The sequence below is a fragment of the Accipiter gentilis genome, chromosome Z (assembly GCF_929443795.1).
Source record: "Accipiter gentilis chromosome Z, bAccGen1.1, whole genome shotgun sequence".
Taxonomy (NCBI): Eukaryota; Metazoa; Chordata; class Aves; order Accipitriformes; family Accipitridae; genus Astur; species Astur gentilis.
This window is the reverse complement of record NC_064919.1, coordinates 22,159,429-22,174,784: the sequence shown is the minus strand read 5'-3', so window position 1 is coordinate 22,174,784 and position 15,356 is coordinate 22,159,429. Positions and strand designations below refer to the sequence as shown.

Genomic DNA, 15,356 nt, shown 5'->3' with positions numbered 1-15,356 from the left:
TTCCTGTAGAATAAAAGAGAAGATTGTTGCCTGCCAGATTAACACTGGTTCATATCACTACCAGATTTTTATTATAGATTTCATCACCATAGACCTGACTATCTGAATTTAGTAACATATGTAGATGGTTTCAGCTAAGCCTCTTGCTGAAAGTCTGAAACATAAAATAAGTTGGCATGTACAGTGAACTATGCTACCTAAAACTTTTCTACTACAGAACACTATCAAACTAGTTTCTTGTGGTTTTTATACTCCTGTGCTTCATTTTATACTTCGTCTATTGATAAAGGATTTAAGTGACTTTAAAGAGCTAAATAAAAGTTAAGGCAGAGCTGATCAAAAACCATTTACTGTGGTTTAAATATGAATTTGGAAACTGTTGCTTCAGGAATTCTAGATTTGCTTTAGTTCAGATGATTTGTGCAATTGTGCATAGTTTGACCAATTTCTTGTTTAAATTGGATTAGTACCATGTTAATTTTGCATTGCCTCTGGTGAATAGCCACAGGGCTGTAATCTGTGCCAGTAATTTGTCACACCAGTGCTCTCTAGAGAACTATACAAAACATTTGTGTAGTGAGGATTAGACGCTGAAAGCCATATCTTAGATTGTTAATAAATGTTAATGACAAAACGCAGCTGGTAAGTCTTGGAAATGAGATCTAATGCTTTGTGCCCATTGCCAAAAAAATGTTTAAACAGGGATTTCCATTACTCAAAGGTGACCTAGTACAGTCAATTTGTGAATTAAAGAAGCATAATCTACAGGCTAAGCATTTAGTAAAATGCTCTTCTGATTTGCAACCATAAAAGTCAATGTTTCCTTAATTAAAAAGTTTCCTTTTACTTTGGAACTAGTTCTTAGCACACATCTATGATGGTTTTATATTTTGCAGAATATGAGATATGCAGTATATAATTTAGAAAAGTATGGGACTGTTAATAGAAAATGCTCTAACCTTCTCAGTGTCTAGGATTTAGGATGCTAAACTTAGTGCCAGTGGTAACCAAAAAAAGTACATGAGGACACGTATACATCATGCTTACCTGTGCTTAACAAAATATAGAAGTTAGATGAATTTAAACACAGTTTGTAAAGCAGCATGAAAATAGGCTTTACCCAGCTTACTTTTCTTCCCTCTTTGTTACTCAGTGCAAGTCTATATTAATACCGCTGTTCAGCTTTAGGAAGACAAAAATGTTAGCAAGTTAGCTATGTATCTATGCACCCAGGTAGATTTTATTTCCAGAGGTTTCAAAAACAGTCATTCAAAGTTTGCTGACTGGAAGATCTCAATACTACACAAATAAGACTTCCATAGTTTTTATGTATGTGAGCATTATTTTTGAGAGCAATCAAACCTTTTACACAAAATTGCATATATGCTTACAGAGATCTTAGATGCCAAATTCATTACCTGTCAGAGTGCAAGAAACAATGTATCAAAACAAAAATCAAAGCTGGCAGAAATGTAATTTTCAGCAGTTGATAATCTGTTATAATCTAGAAAACCAAAATCTCAAAATGTACATGCATACATTACTCAGTGTTCTGGGAGAAATATATTTTTAGTCTTTTAATGTGTTTGTGCCCTACAGATCTATTAAAACCCACAATGGTGCATTTCTTTAAAACAACATAGACCATGTCGGCTGGCTGACATTCACTGTCATGTCCAGTGTCTTGCTTATCCACTCAGTAATTAATTTGATTAATTTATAAGTAATTTAGCCAAGGATGGGATCTAAATCTTTGTTTAAAAAAAAAAAAAAAAAAAAAAAAAAAAAAAAAAAACAGGCACAGGAAAAAAAACCCAAAAAACCCAGTTGGAGGTCCAAGCCTTGGTTAAAAAATGTGTCTTGAAACCATCCAGGCCCTCCTACTGACTTGTCAGCTCTGGGTTATTTTCAGAAAACTTTACTTGAGTTCCTTAGCTTCAATTGTAAGTTTTTCCCACAGACTTGCATGGTATGTGTGAGTGGGAGAGTGAATAGTGGCTGCTATTTAGCCATTGTTTAGTCTAGTGTATGTATGTTTACATCTCCCTTTTGGATTTATAGGCAGCTATGGCAAAATAAAGATTGTGCTTCCTTGATTGAAGAGCCTCTTAACTAGAGCACCTGGCGTCATACAGGGATTCTTTTATGATCTGATTATAATTGAAATTTTGAGGGGTTTTTTTACTGGTTGATTTTTTTAGTGTTGGTATTCCTGTAGTATCATAGGTTTCAAAACATGATTGAAGTTCCCACCATGTGAGCTCCTAAAACAGTATTCCATGTCTCAAGCACTACATTAGAGATGCAAACTAATGAAGAAAAGTAGTAAATCATTGAAGTAAATTATCTGATAACTAGTATGTCTCTTTATTTGGATTGGATTTGTTTTGTTTATGGGGATGTAAGAGAAAGATGGTAAAATAACAAATTATTAAGAAAAAGAAATATTGGTTATAAGTTTTACTGAGGGGGAAATGGAAAGAAAATGAGCAAAAGGAATAGCATGACTAGCAGTGCTGAGAAAGCAGTGGAGAAAAGGTACCTGGGCGAACTGAGACTATATTGCAAAAATAATTGTCAGAGTAATTGCACATGATACTCTTGGTTCATCTGTGGCTGCCTCACTGTGGGATAGTGGCTGATGATAATTAGGTGGTGATGCAAAAGTGAAGTTTCCAAGTGTTCTGAGTTTCTAGTGGGTCTTATTTTCTATCCACAAAGTTGCCTTTAGTCCAGCAGCTGATGGTTTCAGAGTGTTTCCTTACCTGAAATTTTAAAATGCAAAATACTATAAGTTTAAAATTTAAAATTCTAATAGTTCTTACTGAGTCTTAAAACAGCCTGGCTGGCTACAGTAAGCAGTTGGGGATAAATCTGAAATGTTCCTTATTTCAAGATATATTACAGGAGCATATTCTCTCTGGAAATGTAAAGTATGTCAGAAAGTCTTGACTGAGAATTTTAAGTATGTAAGTATGTATGTATAAACCTGTGTGCACTGAGGTACGCTTTAAAAAACGTCTGTATTCAATTATAACTTAGTTTTTCAGTATACACAGAATAAAATGAAGATGTTACAAGTGGGTTTTAAAATGCTGGACTTTGCTTTATTAGTACCCTAAATGTGCAGAAGTGTTTTATTAGTATTTTTTTTTCATTTTGGAAGATCTTACAGTAAATTCTGCTACATTTCAAGTACTACTATGCAGTAGAGTTTGGTTCCTTCTCTGATTTAAAAAATAGTGCTCATTGCTAAACTGTGAAGTAAAAAGTGGATTTAATACTTGAATGTCTCTGATAAAGTGGCACCAGTTTCATCAATGTGATGAATAAGAAATCCTTCCTTCTCTAACGGTAACAAAAGACAGTCTTTTTATGGTCCCTCAACAAATCATAACAGAACTGTATATAAATGAATTCAAAATCAGCATACCTCACTTCTTATCAAACAACAGTTGTAAATTCTTTGCCATCTTCTTGTATTGATGGATTATTAGGAAATGGGTTTCTGTTGCTCTGCTATGGATGGTATACATAGAGCAAGCTTGCTGTTCTGCACCCTACAGATTGTCAGAGACTAACGTTGGGAAGGACATTTGAAAATCACAGAGTACGAAGTATGTAATTCGTAACTTAAATTACACAGGGGATCCATCACAAATGAATCTGCAAAATCACTTCTCACTTGCTTTCATGTTTTTCTTTTTGGTTTTTTTTTTCAAGTTGGACTGTCTTAAATTGAATGCTAGGGAAATCTTGCCTCGGAAAATGTTGATTTTTATTTTTTTTAATTTAATATTATTGGGCTTAAATGTCGTTGTTTGGGGTCATGGCATGGCACACTACAGACATTATTGACTTTAACTGTTATAGGACTAAAATTCATCTTTTCCCTCACCCCTCCCAAACAAGGAAATGCAAAATATTTGTCATGTTTACATCACAATGGTATTGGTAATCAAATTAAATTTCTAATCACATTTTTCTGAAAGGAAGTCCTACCCAAAGTTAACTTGGAGGAAAAATTTACTGGTAAGAGTTTTTCTTTTCTGTGGAGAAAAGAAGGATTTAGCACTCTCTATTCAAACTCACTTCCCTACAAATCTAGGGATATTATCCTGAGCAGTAGGCAAGCTCATTAGTGACACTGATTATTTTTCTTTTCTTGGATGTTTTTCCAGAGAAAAACATCAAAAGGAACAGGAACTGAACAAAGGATTCTTCAGGAAAGCCTTGCTTTTCCTACATTTCTCCTTGGCTTTTGCATCATTCTCTCTTTTGTCCTTTTCTTGGTTTTATTAAACATCACTAATGATGTTTCTTAATCAAACAAATTTACGGCTCTGAGATTAACTAGTTTAGTGAGGGCATAAGGAATTAAGGTATTAAATGAGATCCATCCTGATCAATAGGAAAGCATTAGGAATATTGTTCTTCCTGGTCTGATTGAACTTCAGACTTTGTTCTATTAACCGTCACTGTATGTACTTCTAATGTATACTTTTGCTCTGAGTTTGTTTAAAATGCCTTTTTTTGCCATTGGATTGCCATTGTGAGCATGTTGCTGAACAGCAGAAACCTCTGGATCATTGAACTTTCCTGCCTCAAATAGTAACATATCAATTTGTCATGAAATTTGTAGTCCCACGTGTTGCTTATGGCCAGCACACAGTTATGTCTTTCCTCTGAAGCTGCAACTGTAAGAATCCTTATAGATCTCAGTAATACACTCCACAAACTGAAGGACTGGATTAGAAGACTTCTATTCAGTGTAGTCACACCTATTTGATGATTTCTGTCTATTACATGTCACATTATGATCCGTTTCATTAGTAAGCAGGGATGTCATTTTCTGCTGGCACGTTAAAGTCTTGCTGTGCTAGTACTACATGCTACCCTGTTTTCCATTAGTTTTCCAGTACTTAGTTTTTAGGTGATGTTTGCCCAACATACCTTCAAAAAAATTGTCTTATAGAATTACTAAGATACAGAAATTTGACAGACTTACGTTAATAGCCCAGCTTCCCATGACAGTAGTCCTAGTTTGAAATGGGACGATTAGAATATGAATAAACCAAACTGCAGAGCAAGGAGATTTTTTTTCAAAAGGTTCCTCACCATCTGCAACAATGCATTGGACTGAAGCTAATCGTATCTACAAATCAGCATAGGTAGAAAGGCTAGAAAAGGAGATAATGGCAGTTAGAAGTCCTCTCCTGTAAAAGATTTAGATTTTTGACATCACCTAAGAGGAAGATGTCAGCCTCATCCTCCACAACAATGAGGGTTTTTTCCTACAGATGAGGCATGTTGCTTGTAAATTGCATTCTTACATAATTTATTGTGTGGCTTCCAAGACTCACCGCTGTTAGATAATGTCAACAGGAAAACCAGGTTGTACTAGGCAAATTAATTGCAAAACGAGAACTTGGATATGCAGGCTGTACTGGAACTACTACAGGGATATATCTACCAAGTTTCTTTAGGCTTATCTAATTGGGAAAAGTAGCTAGTCACCGCACTGAATTACTGGATTCTTTACCTGCAGGTAAGACAAGTAGAAATTTCTAGACTTGTTCTACGTGCACAGGGCAACTACTCCTCTCCTGAGGCTAAATAGAACCTTACAAAGGTGATTTAACATACTCAAAATTTTAGATCTCATGATTGCCTTAAGGTATTGCTCTCAGCTTTTTTCTTTTTTTTTTTTTGTTCTGAAACGCAGCAATATCTTAACTTCATTTTGAAAAGGACTTAACTTAAAAGGTCAAATGAGATCACCATGAATAGTGGTGGAAGTAAATATTAGCCTGTCCTCATACTTCTAGATTTTGGATAATTCAGATAAATAGATTTGCTGTCCATTTATTTACTTGTACTATAACTTAAGTTGTACTGGTTTTATACCATCCTACTTGAAACTAGGTCATGCTCAGCATTTTATCTTACTACCTGCATTTAGCAAAGCAAACAACCCAAGGTAAGTACAACTATCAAAATAGTTAAAATAATTCCATTCCTCCTCATAGCCCATTGTATACTTGAAATTTGGCTTTACTGTCTGGATGCTGTTGCCTATCCAGTTATTTGGAAATCAGACCATACCATTGTGATATTTGCTGGGATTTTAGGAAAAAAAAAAAAGTCTATCTTAATTCAAAACATTTTGTGATTTAAGAAGCTCCTAACATGTTTGTTATATTGTGTAAGTGATTAACTTCCACTGTTTTAATAACTTGAATCGTGTCTAGTTGGAATTTACCTGGTTTTGACTTCCACCCAATGAAAAGCACTGGCTGAAAAAAAACAAACTAGCCAACTGATGTGAAATACCAGTCTAGCCCATACAGAGGCCCAGCAGTAGGTGCACAAGATCAAGAAACCTGACTTGGATATCTTTTGAATATCCTCCAGCTGCCCTGAGTCAGTTAATTAAGTACATTATAAGCCAGCAGTTGCATTTAGGCTGTCATGTTTAACAGACATCAGTGAATGTATTCTTAATTTATCTGCTTCCTTTTCAGACAAATTCATATTTGTGTCCGCATAATATCCCACTCTTTCACATCCACTTTTTTCCCCACTGAATAATTTTGTATTGGTAGCAACCTTTATTCCAGAATTACTTCCTCATTTATGAATATATCGAAGAGTAGATAGATTCTTCTGGAGTCCTCTGTTACTTTCTTGCTGTTGTGGAAATGATCAGTTGCTATCCCTTCTCTGGTCTTCTGAACCCTGAGTAATCTGAGAGGACTTTCTCTGTGGCAGCTTAGTTTTGTATTTGGTTGTAGGTGGCTTCTTTGGTGTGGTGTTTTGTTGGCTTTTGGCATTTTTTTAAGACTAGTTGGAACTATGACTTTTCCACTAAAGCTGAATTAATTCTTCCTGGTGTACCCATATAACCTGTTAGTTTTGGTTTTAGTTATGATTTCAACCAATTTGGACACTGTGGAAGAAAGTCCTGCTGGTAGTTCCTGGATATTCCTAAGGCCTCTGTTTAAAGAAAGAATAAAATAAAAAATGGGGAAATAATTATTCCTGCGGTGTCAACACCAATTTTGGTGACTGATTACACCTCCAGTTAGTCTTGCAACTTTGTGTTTTAATTTCTCTAGAACTCATGAAAAGTCTTGTATAAATATCAGCTGGCTGTAGTGACTTATTAATGTTTTCTATATGTATTTGTAGATTGCTGTTCTAAAACCTATTCTACTTCAGTCTGAGATTGTTTTCCAAACCTGTCCCACATAAAGGGTGCCTCTCACATGGGAATGTTCTTCTGCAACGAACTTTTGATGGGGAGGGAAGAACTATGGCCTTATCTTCACTGAGTGCCTTTTTTATGCTTCAGTCACCTATCAGCTGTAGACTCTTTGGCAGGATTCCTGCTTCTGGGTTTATTGTTAGTATGTATCCCTTTAGTAAGTTGCTCTCCAGGCTTTCTGGTCTGTCTTGCTGCAGTTCTAACATTTAATTTGCCTGACTGGTGTATTGGATTTAGTATAAAAATAAATTATTTGGGGGTTATATACATGCTGAGATTTCTTGTCAAGTACTTCTCTATTGCATTGCCTGTTCACATTAACAATTAGAGTCTTTGTTTATACCAATTCCCTGTAAGATTCAGATTTTCTTATCACTTATTGATTATCAACAGGGAGTGCTTAAGATGCTGGGAACTGAGATTCAGGAAACTGTCTGACTAGACTCTTCCAAATATTATTAGGTGGACCGTATAATGAATAAGCTCACACATATCAAACAAAATTATCTCTTTTTTTACCTCTATAATAAATATTAAACTGCTTATATTAACAATTGAATAATTAAGATGAAAGCAATGTCAAAATTACAAAGGTAACCTTGCACTTCACAATATGCCTAGATCCAGGTTGTTTCTGTAACCTCCTGCCTTATTTTTTAGCTACAGGAAGGAATGCTATTTTACCTCAAGTCTTCTGTCTCATTCAGTGTGTAAGACTGACTGTATTGAGTTCTAGTGCACAAGGTCATACAGAAAACGACTGGGAGGAAAACAAGTGGAGAGAGGACCACACTTCTCATAAAGACACTTTAATGTCACAAAGTAGTAGTGGACTCAAACCATAGTTTTGTTACAGGGTCTGTGTAGAGTTTTAAAAAAAAATAGAACGAAGTAAACTTTACAGAATGGATAGATTAATTGGATTAAATCCACAGAATCAGTTCTCTAAGGTTTCGCATAGAGCCAGACAAATGTAAAAGGAAATGTCACCAGAGTTTTGTTTTCAAGGCTTATTTTTTAAAACACAAATTGCAATTTCAGAAAGTAGTTCTTGAAGCTTTGACGCTAGGCCCTATGGGGCTGATGATGGAAGTTTCTTGCAGCTATTTAGCATTTTTCTGGGCTTTATTTCTCAAAAAGGGTTATAATGTAACATACCACGTAGCAAAGGAATAAATCTCAGTATTTTGAGCAGTTCCACAAGCCTAAGTTTTATGTTTACCAGCTGAAGCCAGAGTTTGTAAAAGGGTTAGTAATGTTTTTGCTATTTTGTTAATGGGAAGATACCTGTGACTGGGCTTCAGCTGATCCAGCCTGGACAGGTTTACTGCAATTGTGATAGTCACTGGTCTTACTGCATTATCACTATCAACAGCTAAGCTATTCTGCTTAACTCCTGCATTTCTAATACTGCTGGAGACTTAATTGTCATGACTTCATTCCTGAAGTTTTAGTCATGTCACTATAATTAGCACTTTTACATGTAATCATGTAGTCAACTGAGTTTTGTCTTCACCCCATTCCACATTAGCGTGAACAAGAAAATGCAATGGCTCACCTTAAAAAGCAGCAACAAGAGCTGGAGCACATGAGGTTGCGCTATTTGGCAGCAGAAGAAAAAGAGCTGGGGAAAACAGACCGACAAGAGCTGGAGGATATCAGAAATGAGCTGAACAGGTATAAAAGCATTTGTAAGATTCCCCCCCCCCTTTTCTTGCTGTCTGTCTCAAAATAGTAGAAGGTTCAGTTAAATCAAGATTATAATTGGCTGTCACTCCAGTGAAAGAACACAGTTTAGTGTCCCTTAGGTAAAGACTGCACATTTATAAAATGCAACAGTACTGCAGTACAGAAAATCTATGTTTAAGGCCACTGTACCCTGTTTTTTTTGTCATAGTTGTACAGTACCAGGCTTTTTTCTATTTTAGACTTTCAGTTCTAAGGGTAACTGCTGCATTAAAAAAAGAAAGGGGCATCTACTATTCATATTTCAATACATTAAAATTTTGAATCTACCTAATGTTGTCCTCCAAAAATTGTCTGCAGTAGTTCTGTGTGTTGAACACTTTTAATTTAAAATAGGGGCCTTTGTAGGAAGTATTATAGTTACACATGCATGTCGAAAAGGTATTGTCAGAATTTAAGTATGATATTAACATGTCTTTTACTTACAGTTGGTTTTGCCTAGAGAGAGGATTTGTTACCTTTTATAGATTTCTTTATTTTACTAAGTACTTCAGTAGATAAATAACCTAAGGACTTAATATGAAAATAATCAGAGCAGTTTTTAATATGGCTCATGCTCTGATTCTTTCCTTTTTATCAACATCAGGCTAAAACAACAAGAAGAAGAGAGAAAGCAATTGCAAGATGTTAGAGATAATTCTGCTGGTAGAGTGGATAGTCTTCATTCTCGAAAATTAAATGAAAACACGGATGATTATCTCTCTCGTCTGATAGAAGAGAGGGATACCCTGTTGAGAACAGGAGTATATAATCATGAAGACCATATCGTAAGTGAACTTGATCGTCAAATCAGAGAAGCTATTGCAAAAAGGAACATCGCTAAATAAAAGCATACAAAAAGTTGTTAAAAAGAGCCAAAAGTGATTTTTATAAACCTATACTACTTTGCAAAATATGTAGGTCATGCTTAATTTTGCACACTATAGTTAGCTCTTTTTGAAGTCAATGTAAATATTTGCAACATGTGAAGTTAAGCACAGTTGTAAGTTTTCTGGAGGCAATGGCTGTTTTTAAATGTTTTTATACTCATATGTAGATATATTTGTAAATATATTTATCTTGTGTACTTTCTTCTGAAATGTTTTCTACCTCTTTTTGCATCACCCTGGCTAGGTTTACTTGCAATATTTTTATTATTCTAATATTTTTGGTCAATGTTGTTATCATTTCTTTCAGTTTTTAAAAGGATCTCTTCAGCTATATGTGGGAGAAGCGGCTTCAGCTGTTTTCCCCGGCAGAACTCTTAATTCTGTGCAGCACCAACCAAATGGCACTTTTTTACTAAATTACAAAGTAATCAATTCTTGCTTCTCCAACTGTAGTTAACTAAGTTCTGTAGTAAATTAAGGGGGGTTTTGGTGAGGGGCAAAACTCTCAAACCCTGTGAAACTGAAACTGAATCAATTAAGTAACTAGCCTGATTGTACAGGATGAAAATCCCTTTGTTGCCCTAGCAGTTTTGCACATTAGGCCTCTAAGGATGAACACAGGAGGTTAAAGACGTAGTTCAGAAATACACAATTCTTACATCCATCCCTAATGAGGAAAGGTGCTTGAAGCACTAACTCAGTGAACTTATACACTTTAAATTCTGAACATATACATAAAACATGAGCTTTTTTAATTAAAGATGTTTTCCTTAATCAAGATCTAACCATTTTGCAGTTACTTAACATGTATTTTAAAGCATGTTATCTCATTCCACTTAAATTGTAGGTAAGGTTTTATTTATTTGTGGCAGTATGAACAGGGTGCAGTTTCAAGGTATTAAACGCCAGAAGAGAAATCTACAAGAAATGTTAGTTTGTGCGTAATCACAGTTGAAAAAGTTTTGGTTTCCAGTCTTCATTCTATTTCAGTATTTTTAAAATAATTTGTGTGGATCTAGCCAATTAACTTACAACGCTGTCCTTTCAACAGGCATTTTTGTCTGTCCTGTAGGCACAAATGTTTCTCTATTTGAATGACAAGTACTGAAAACATCTTAGGATTTGTTACTTCTGGAATGAACAAAGATACCAATGCGAAAATTCCCTTTATTTTTTGCTTTACATAAAGTCTGTGAACTTCCATGGACATGGCTGTATACATATGATCTTCCTGTTTTTATATGGTATTAATTATAAATTTTTTTCTATATTGTATCTGGCTTTGCCTCTAGGTACATTGTTTTTCTTCCTCTCTACCATGGGTGTATCTCCTGTTAAATAAACTATTTGTTTAGGCTCCTTAGAAAAGTTTTAAACAAACTGTATATACAAAGAGATCATATTCTGTGAGGAATTATCACTTATCAATACCAGACTTTGTAAGAAATGCTTTTGTAATAATTTGCAGACTCTATGGTATTTCTCAAATTGGTGTGCTTTGAGAGATCCCTCTCTACTAACAATGCAAGTGACACCTTCATAAATCCAATACAAATCCATGAAAAGTAATTGTAATTACATTTTTTTTTACATCATGGCTTTGTCATACCACTGGTGCATGATCATATGCAATTATTGTAAGTTAATCAGGGAGCTTCTATCTTGACAGGAAGACTTACGCTGTTTTTCTTCAAATGCTTGCTCACTTGCTAGAAGTGTAGTTTCTTCTTCAAACGCTGGAGGGTGCCTTACACTTAAAGATCACAAAGATTGTGTTGACTAAATTTTCGTAACTGGTGAATTTTTTGAAGTGGTATTCTGTGACTTTTCAGGTGTGTTACTTTATTAAATAAAATTCAAATTTTAAGTAAGTATTAAGGATTTTGTGTTTATTTTTTGACTATGTATTTGAACAAAAATTTTTGTTTCCTATTTGTGGTAATATGACAGTCTTTAGTGTTTGAATCCATAGAATTGGCAAGTTCACTTTCAAAGTTAATTTCACATTTTAATTTCTAACTGAGTCTCTTCCATGGGTTGTAAAGCAAATGGCAGTGATGTTGCTGCGGGGTTTAAAAAGAAACTACTAGGATGAACTTTCTAGTAAATAAAAGTATTGAGTAAAATAAAAGGTAGGACACTTATTTTTTTAAACAAAACACTTATGTTTTAAACAAAACATTTGTAAGCCTGATAATTTAAGCTATTTGGTTCCATTTTGTCACTTGAAAGATCGCTACTTACAAGGAGAGAAGCATTAATTTTGTGATTATTGAAGAATTTATTTAGCATTTTTTTGTTATATACTCATTAGTCTTAGTGTTCATTGTTTGTGTTAGAATGAGAAAATGAATAGTACTTTAAGCTTGATATTTCAGTTTTGTTTTTTTCCAGCACAATTTGTCTATGTGCTTCAGTCTGAAGTACTCTAGAAACAAAATCTCTACGTGTAGTAGATATCTATAGCAGAGATAAGCTCAATATTACTCTTTTGTTAAAAAAAAGATTTTTGTTGGGTTCCATTTGCCTTTTTATTCTCTCAATACCATTTTAAAGTTCATAGCTATTCATTGGAAAGACCAAATACTGGTTTTCAATCAAAAAATCTCTTAAAATTTTTATCTTAATCTCTCTTCATGGCAAAAGAAATGCCATTTGAAACAGATGCATGAGGTAACAAGCTTATTTTCATTTACCCAGCATAAAAACTGCTGAAAATGAAACCTGTGTTTACAGATTCAGTCCTGATTCCGTACATCTTAGAAAAGGGGGTGAGAAGAGAAACAACAGCTAGGCCTTCCTGGCATTCTGGCAAACTGCTGCTATTCGTTTTAGTGCACCCAGATTTCACTAGGGAAGTTGATGGAATTATTTCAAAACAAGTACTCTTACCAATATGTTTCCACGAACCCAAATGCCCATAAAAATTAGGAAATGGGAGGCATGGGGGTTGGGGGGGGCTGTTCTATATCAGTTCTATGCCAAATCAGTTCCAGCTTTCATCTGCCTTACGATTCAGGCCCAGAACTTTTGCAGTTGGCTTTGGATAAGGAAACTTTGACTATATTGTGTATTTGTTCAATTGGTCTTTTAGAGGAAAAGCATTAGCCCATATAAAAATGAGGGCATTTAGAAACACTTGTTCTTTTTTCTGATAATCTTCAGGCAGAGGATCCCCTCCTGTCTGTGTATGTGCTAATTATTCTTACAATGGTGGGTACTTGCTACCAAAGAGTTACCTCAAATAATTTAGTACAGGTTTAAAAGTGAGGCAGCAAATCTGGATGCAATATCTTTATACACCTTGATATGGAGCATTAGCTAAGATTTTGAGAACTGTTACAAAGAAATGTTTTTTCCATGGTGTTAGATTGTTTATCAGAAAAATTGTCTCTAAATTCTTTACTTAAGCAGTGGAACGCATTCTGGAAAAAAATGAGAAATTATTTTAAAAATAAGATGGCACTGTTTTGCTTTGAATCTGGATTATTTAAAATACATAGTTACATTATTGATCTTTCCAAAACATTGTTTTGTTGGGGTGAAGCTATAACCACTGTTTCTATAATATTTTAGCAGTTATCCAACACTTTTAACACTAATACATTTTCAAAACTGCTGTTGCAGAAAAGCAGCAATGTTTTATCTGGCACTGAGCTTTCAAGTATTCAATCCATAGTTCTCCTTCACTGCTGTTTAAATGCTTCTCCCTTCCATCCACTGAGATAAACCTTAATGCACAACTGAAGACGGAAGTCCTTTATCATGTCTTCTAAGTGCTACTGAAGTATTTATACCAGTTATTACGTATTTACACAATTATTTATTTTGCTACTACTGTGCCTAAATGATCATGACCTGTGTCAAGGCTTGGATAGGAAGCACTAGCCCCACTATTGTTAAAGACAGAACTGTAGAAAGGCGGCTGCATACTTAGATCTCATTTCATTTGTTTCTCCAGGGGGTTGTATTAGTAGTGTTTTCATTAGACGTGTTTTTACAGATGTCGGCTATCCAGATATGAAGTCTCTGTAGTGGAGAAGCAGTCAGGAGTTTGGCATTCAGAACAGAAAGAAAAAAATGTCAACTTTGAGAGACTAATTTATAGAAAAATAATTTACTGACTTTCTGATGTATAAATGTACAGTAACCCCATGGCGGCTTTAATGCAGAGTAATTGAATTCTTGCAAGTACAGTTATTTTCTATTCTTAACTTGAAGAAATGCTGCAGCCTGTCGTTCCCCATCACTGAAGACTAAAATAGTCCCCATTAATAATGCTTCTGGAAAAGTGACACCCACTACTTTGTAGTCCAGTACTCTTTTTTTTTTTTTCCCTGAGTGAAATACTTGTAGTAGCTTGACAGCATTTTAAACAATTTATGTATTACTACAAAAAGTCTCATTCTAACAATATACACAGAGTAGATGATTATGGAAGTGTAGTTTTACTGAATGTTTGACCAACGGGTTTTGATGCAGTTACCGAGACATAACTGCATTGAGAAAGTAATATGGCATCAAAATTTAGACTGGGTTTACTGGGACAGATTGAGTCTAATAGAACAGTCCACATCCTAATACTGTTTCAACAGTTATTGTATGTCACTCATAGCTTTAACTGTACTATGACAAAACCTGTAAAAATTGTTGTCAGAGAACTATGATTTACTATGACTATTATAAGTTTTGTTTACAAATACAAATGTAAATGGGGCAGCAAAATTAAATCATTGGATTTTGACTTGAGCAGGCAATCAAGCTAATAAATGTTTTGTAGAATTTAGGTTTAAGTGGCAATGGTAAGTCTTGAACATTTTTGTATTTGCTTAATAGCTTGGCATAAGTGAGGGGGATTTTTTGTTTTGGTTTTCACCTCTGGAGGTACAGAAAATAACTTTATTGATCTTGTGTTAAGAGGCATTGGTTGTACAGGACACCAGACCATCAGTATTTTCACCTGAGAAGGCTGGTTTTGGCAACAAGCTTAGTACTGTAATACAGTAGGTCATCCAGATCATGGCTGAAAGTCACCATAAGCTATTAGTTGCTTTATAATCAGACATGCACATGTGAAGATTGAGTCCCATTCATACCAGGCATGAAGCTGATGTGATGCCTTTCATCCAAATAAATAAGACAGCTTATTAGTTTCTTATTATAGCCAGCACTTTAAGCCAATACTGTGGGTATGTTTTCATGAATATCAGTGCATGTTTGCTGTAAACCACAGAGCCTACCTGCTTCTACAGGAATGGTTCAGGTGATGTAGAGGAAATGTTGTTTGGAGTATATAACATTTTTGATGCTTGTATAGCAATAATGTTTTTTACTGCAATTTTCCTGGATGTGGATGCATATGATGTTATAAATACTGTAGCTTATTGATTTATCCTGGCTTTTCTGATAATAATCCGATTATTGCACTGAAGAAATGGGGCTAATAACCCAAAATAAATGAAAAAATTAAGTAG

At 34.8% G+C, this 15,356-nt stretch overlaps 1 protein-coding gene across 3 annotated transcripts in view; it reads left to right on the top strand.

The window, feature by feature from the left end:
- Positions 1-11,736, top strand: part of CEP120 (centrosomal protein 120) — a 41,410-nt gene extending 29,674 nt beyond the window's left edge. For all 3 annotated transcript variants that reach the window (XM_049794824.1, XM_049794826.1, XM_049794823.1), the window contains exons 20-21: positions 8,799-8,944; positions 9,600-11,736. In XM_049794824.1, coding sequence (XP_049650781.1) covers positions 8,799-8,944; positions 9,600-9,840 — 387 coding nt within the window. In that variant the 3' untranslated portion in view covers positions 9,841-11,736. The remainder of the gene's footprint in view (positions 1-8,798; positions 8,945-9,599) is intronic.
- The last annotated feature ends 3,620 nt before the right edge of the window (positions 11,737-15,356 follow it).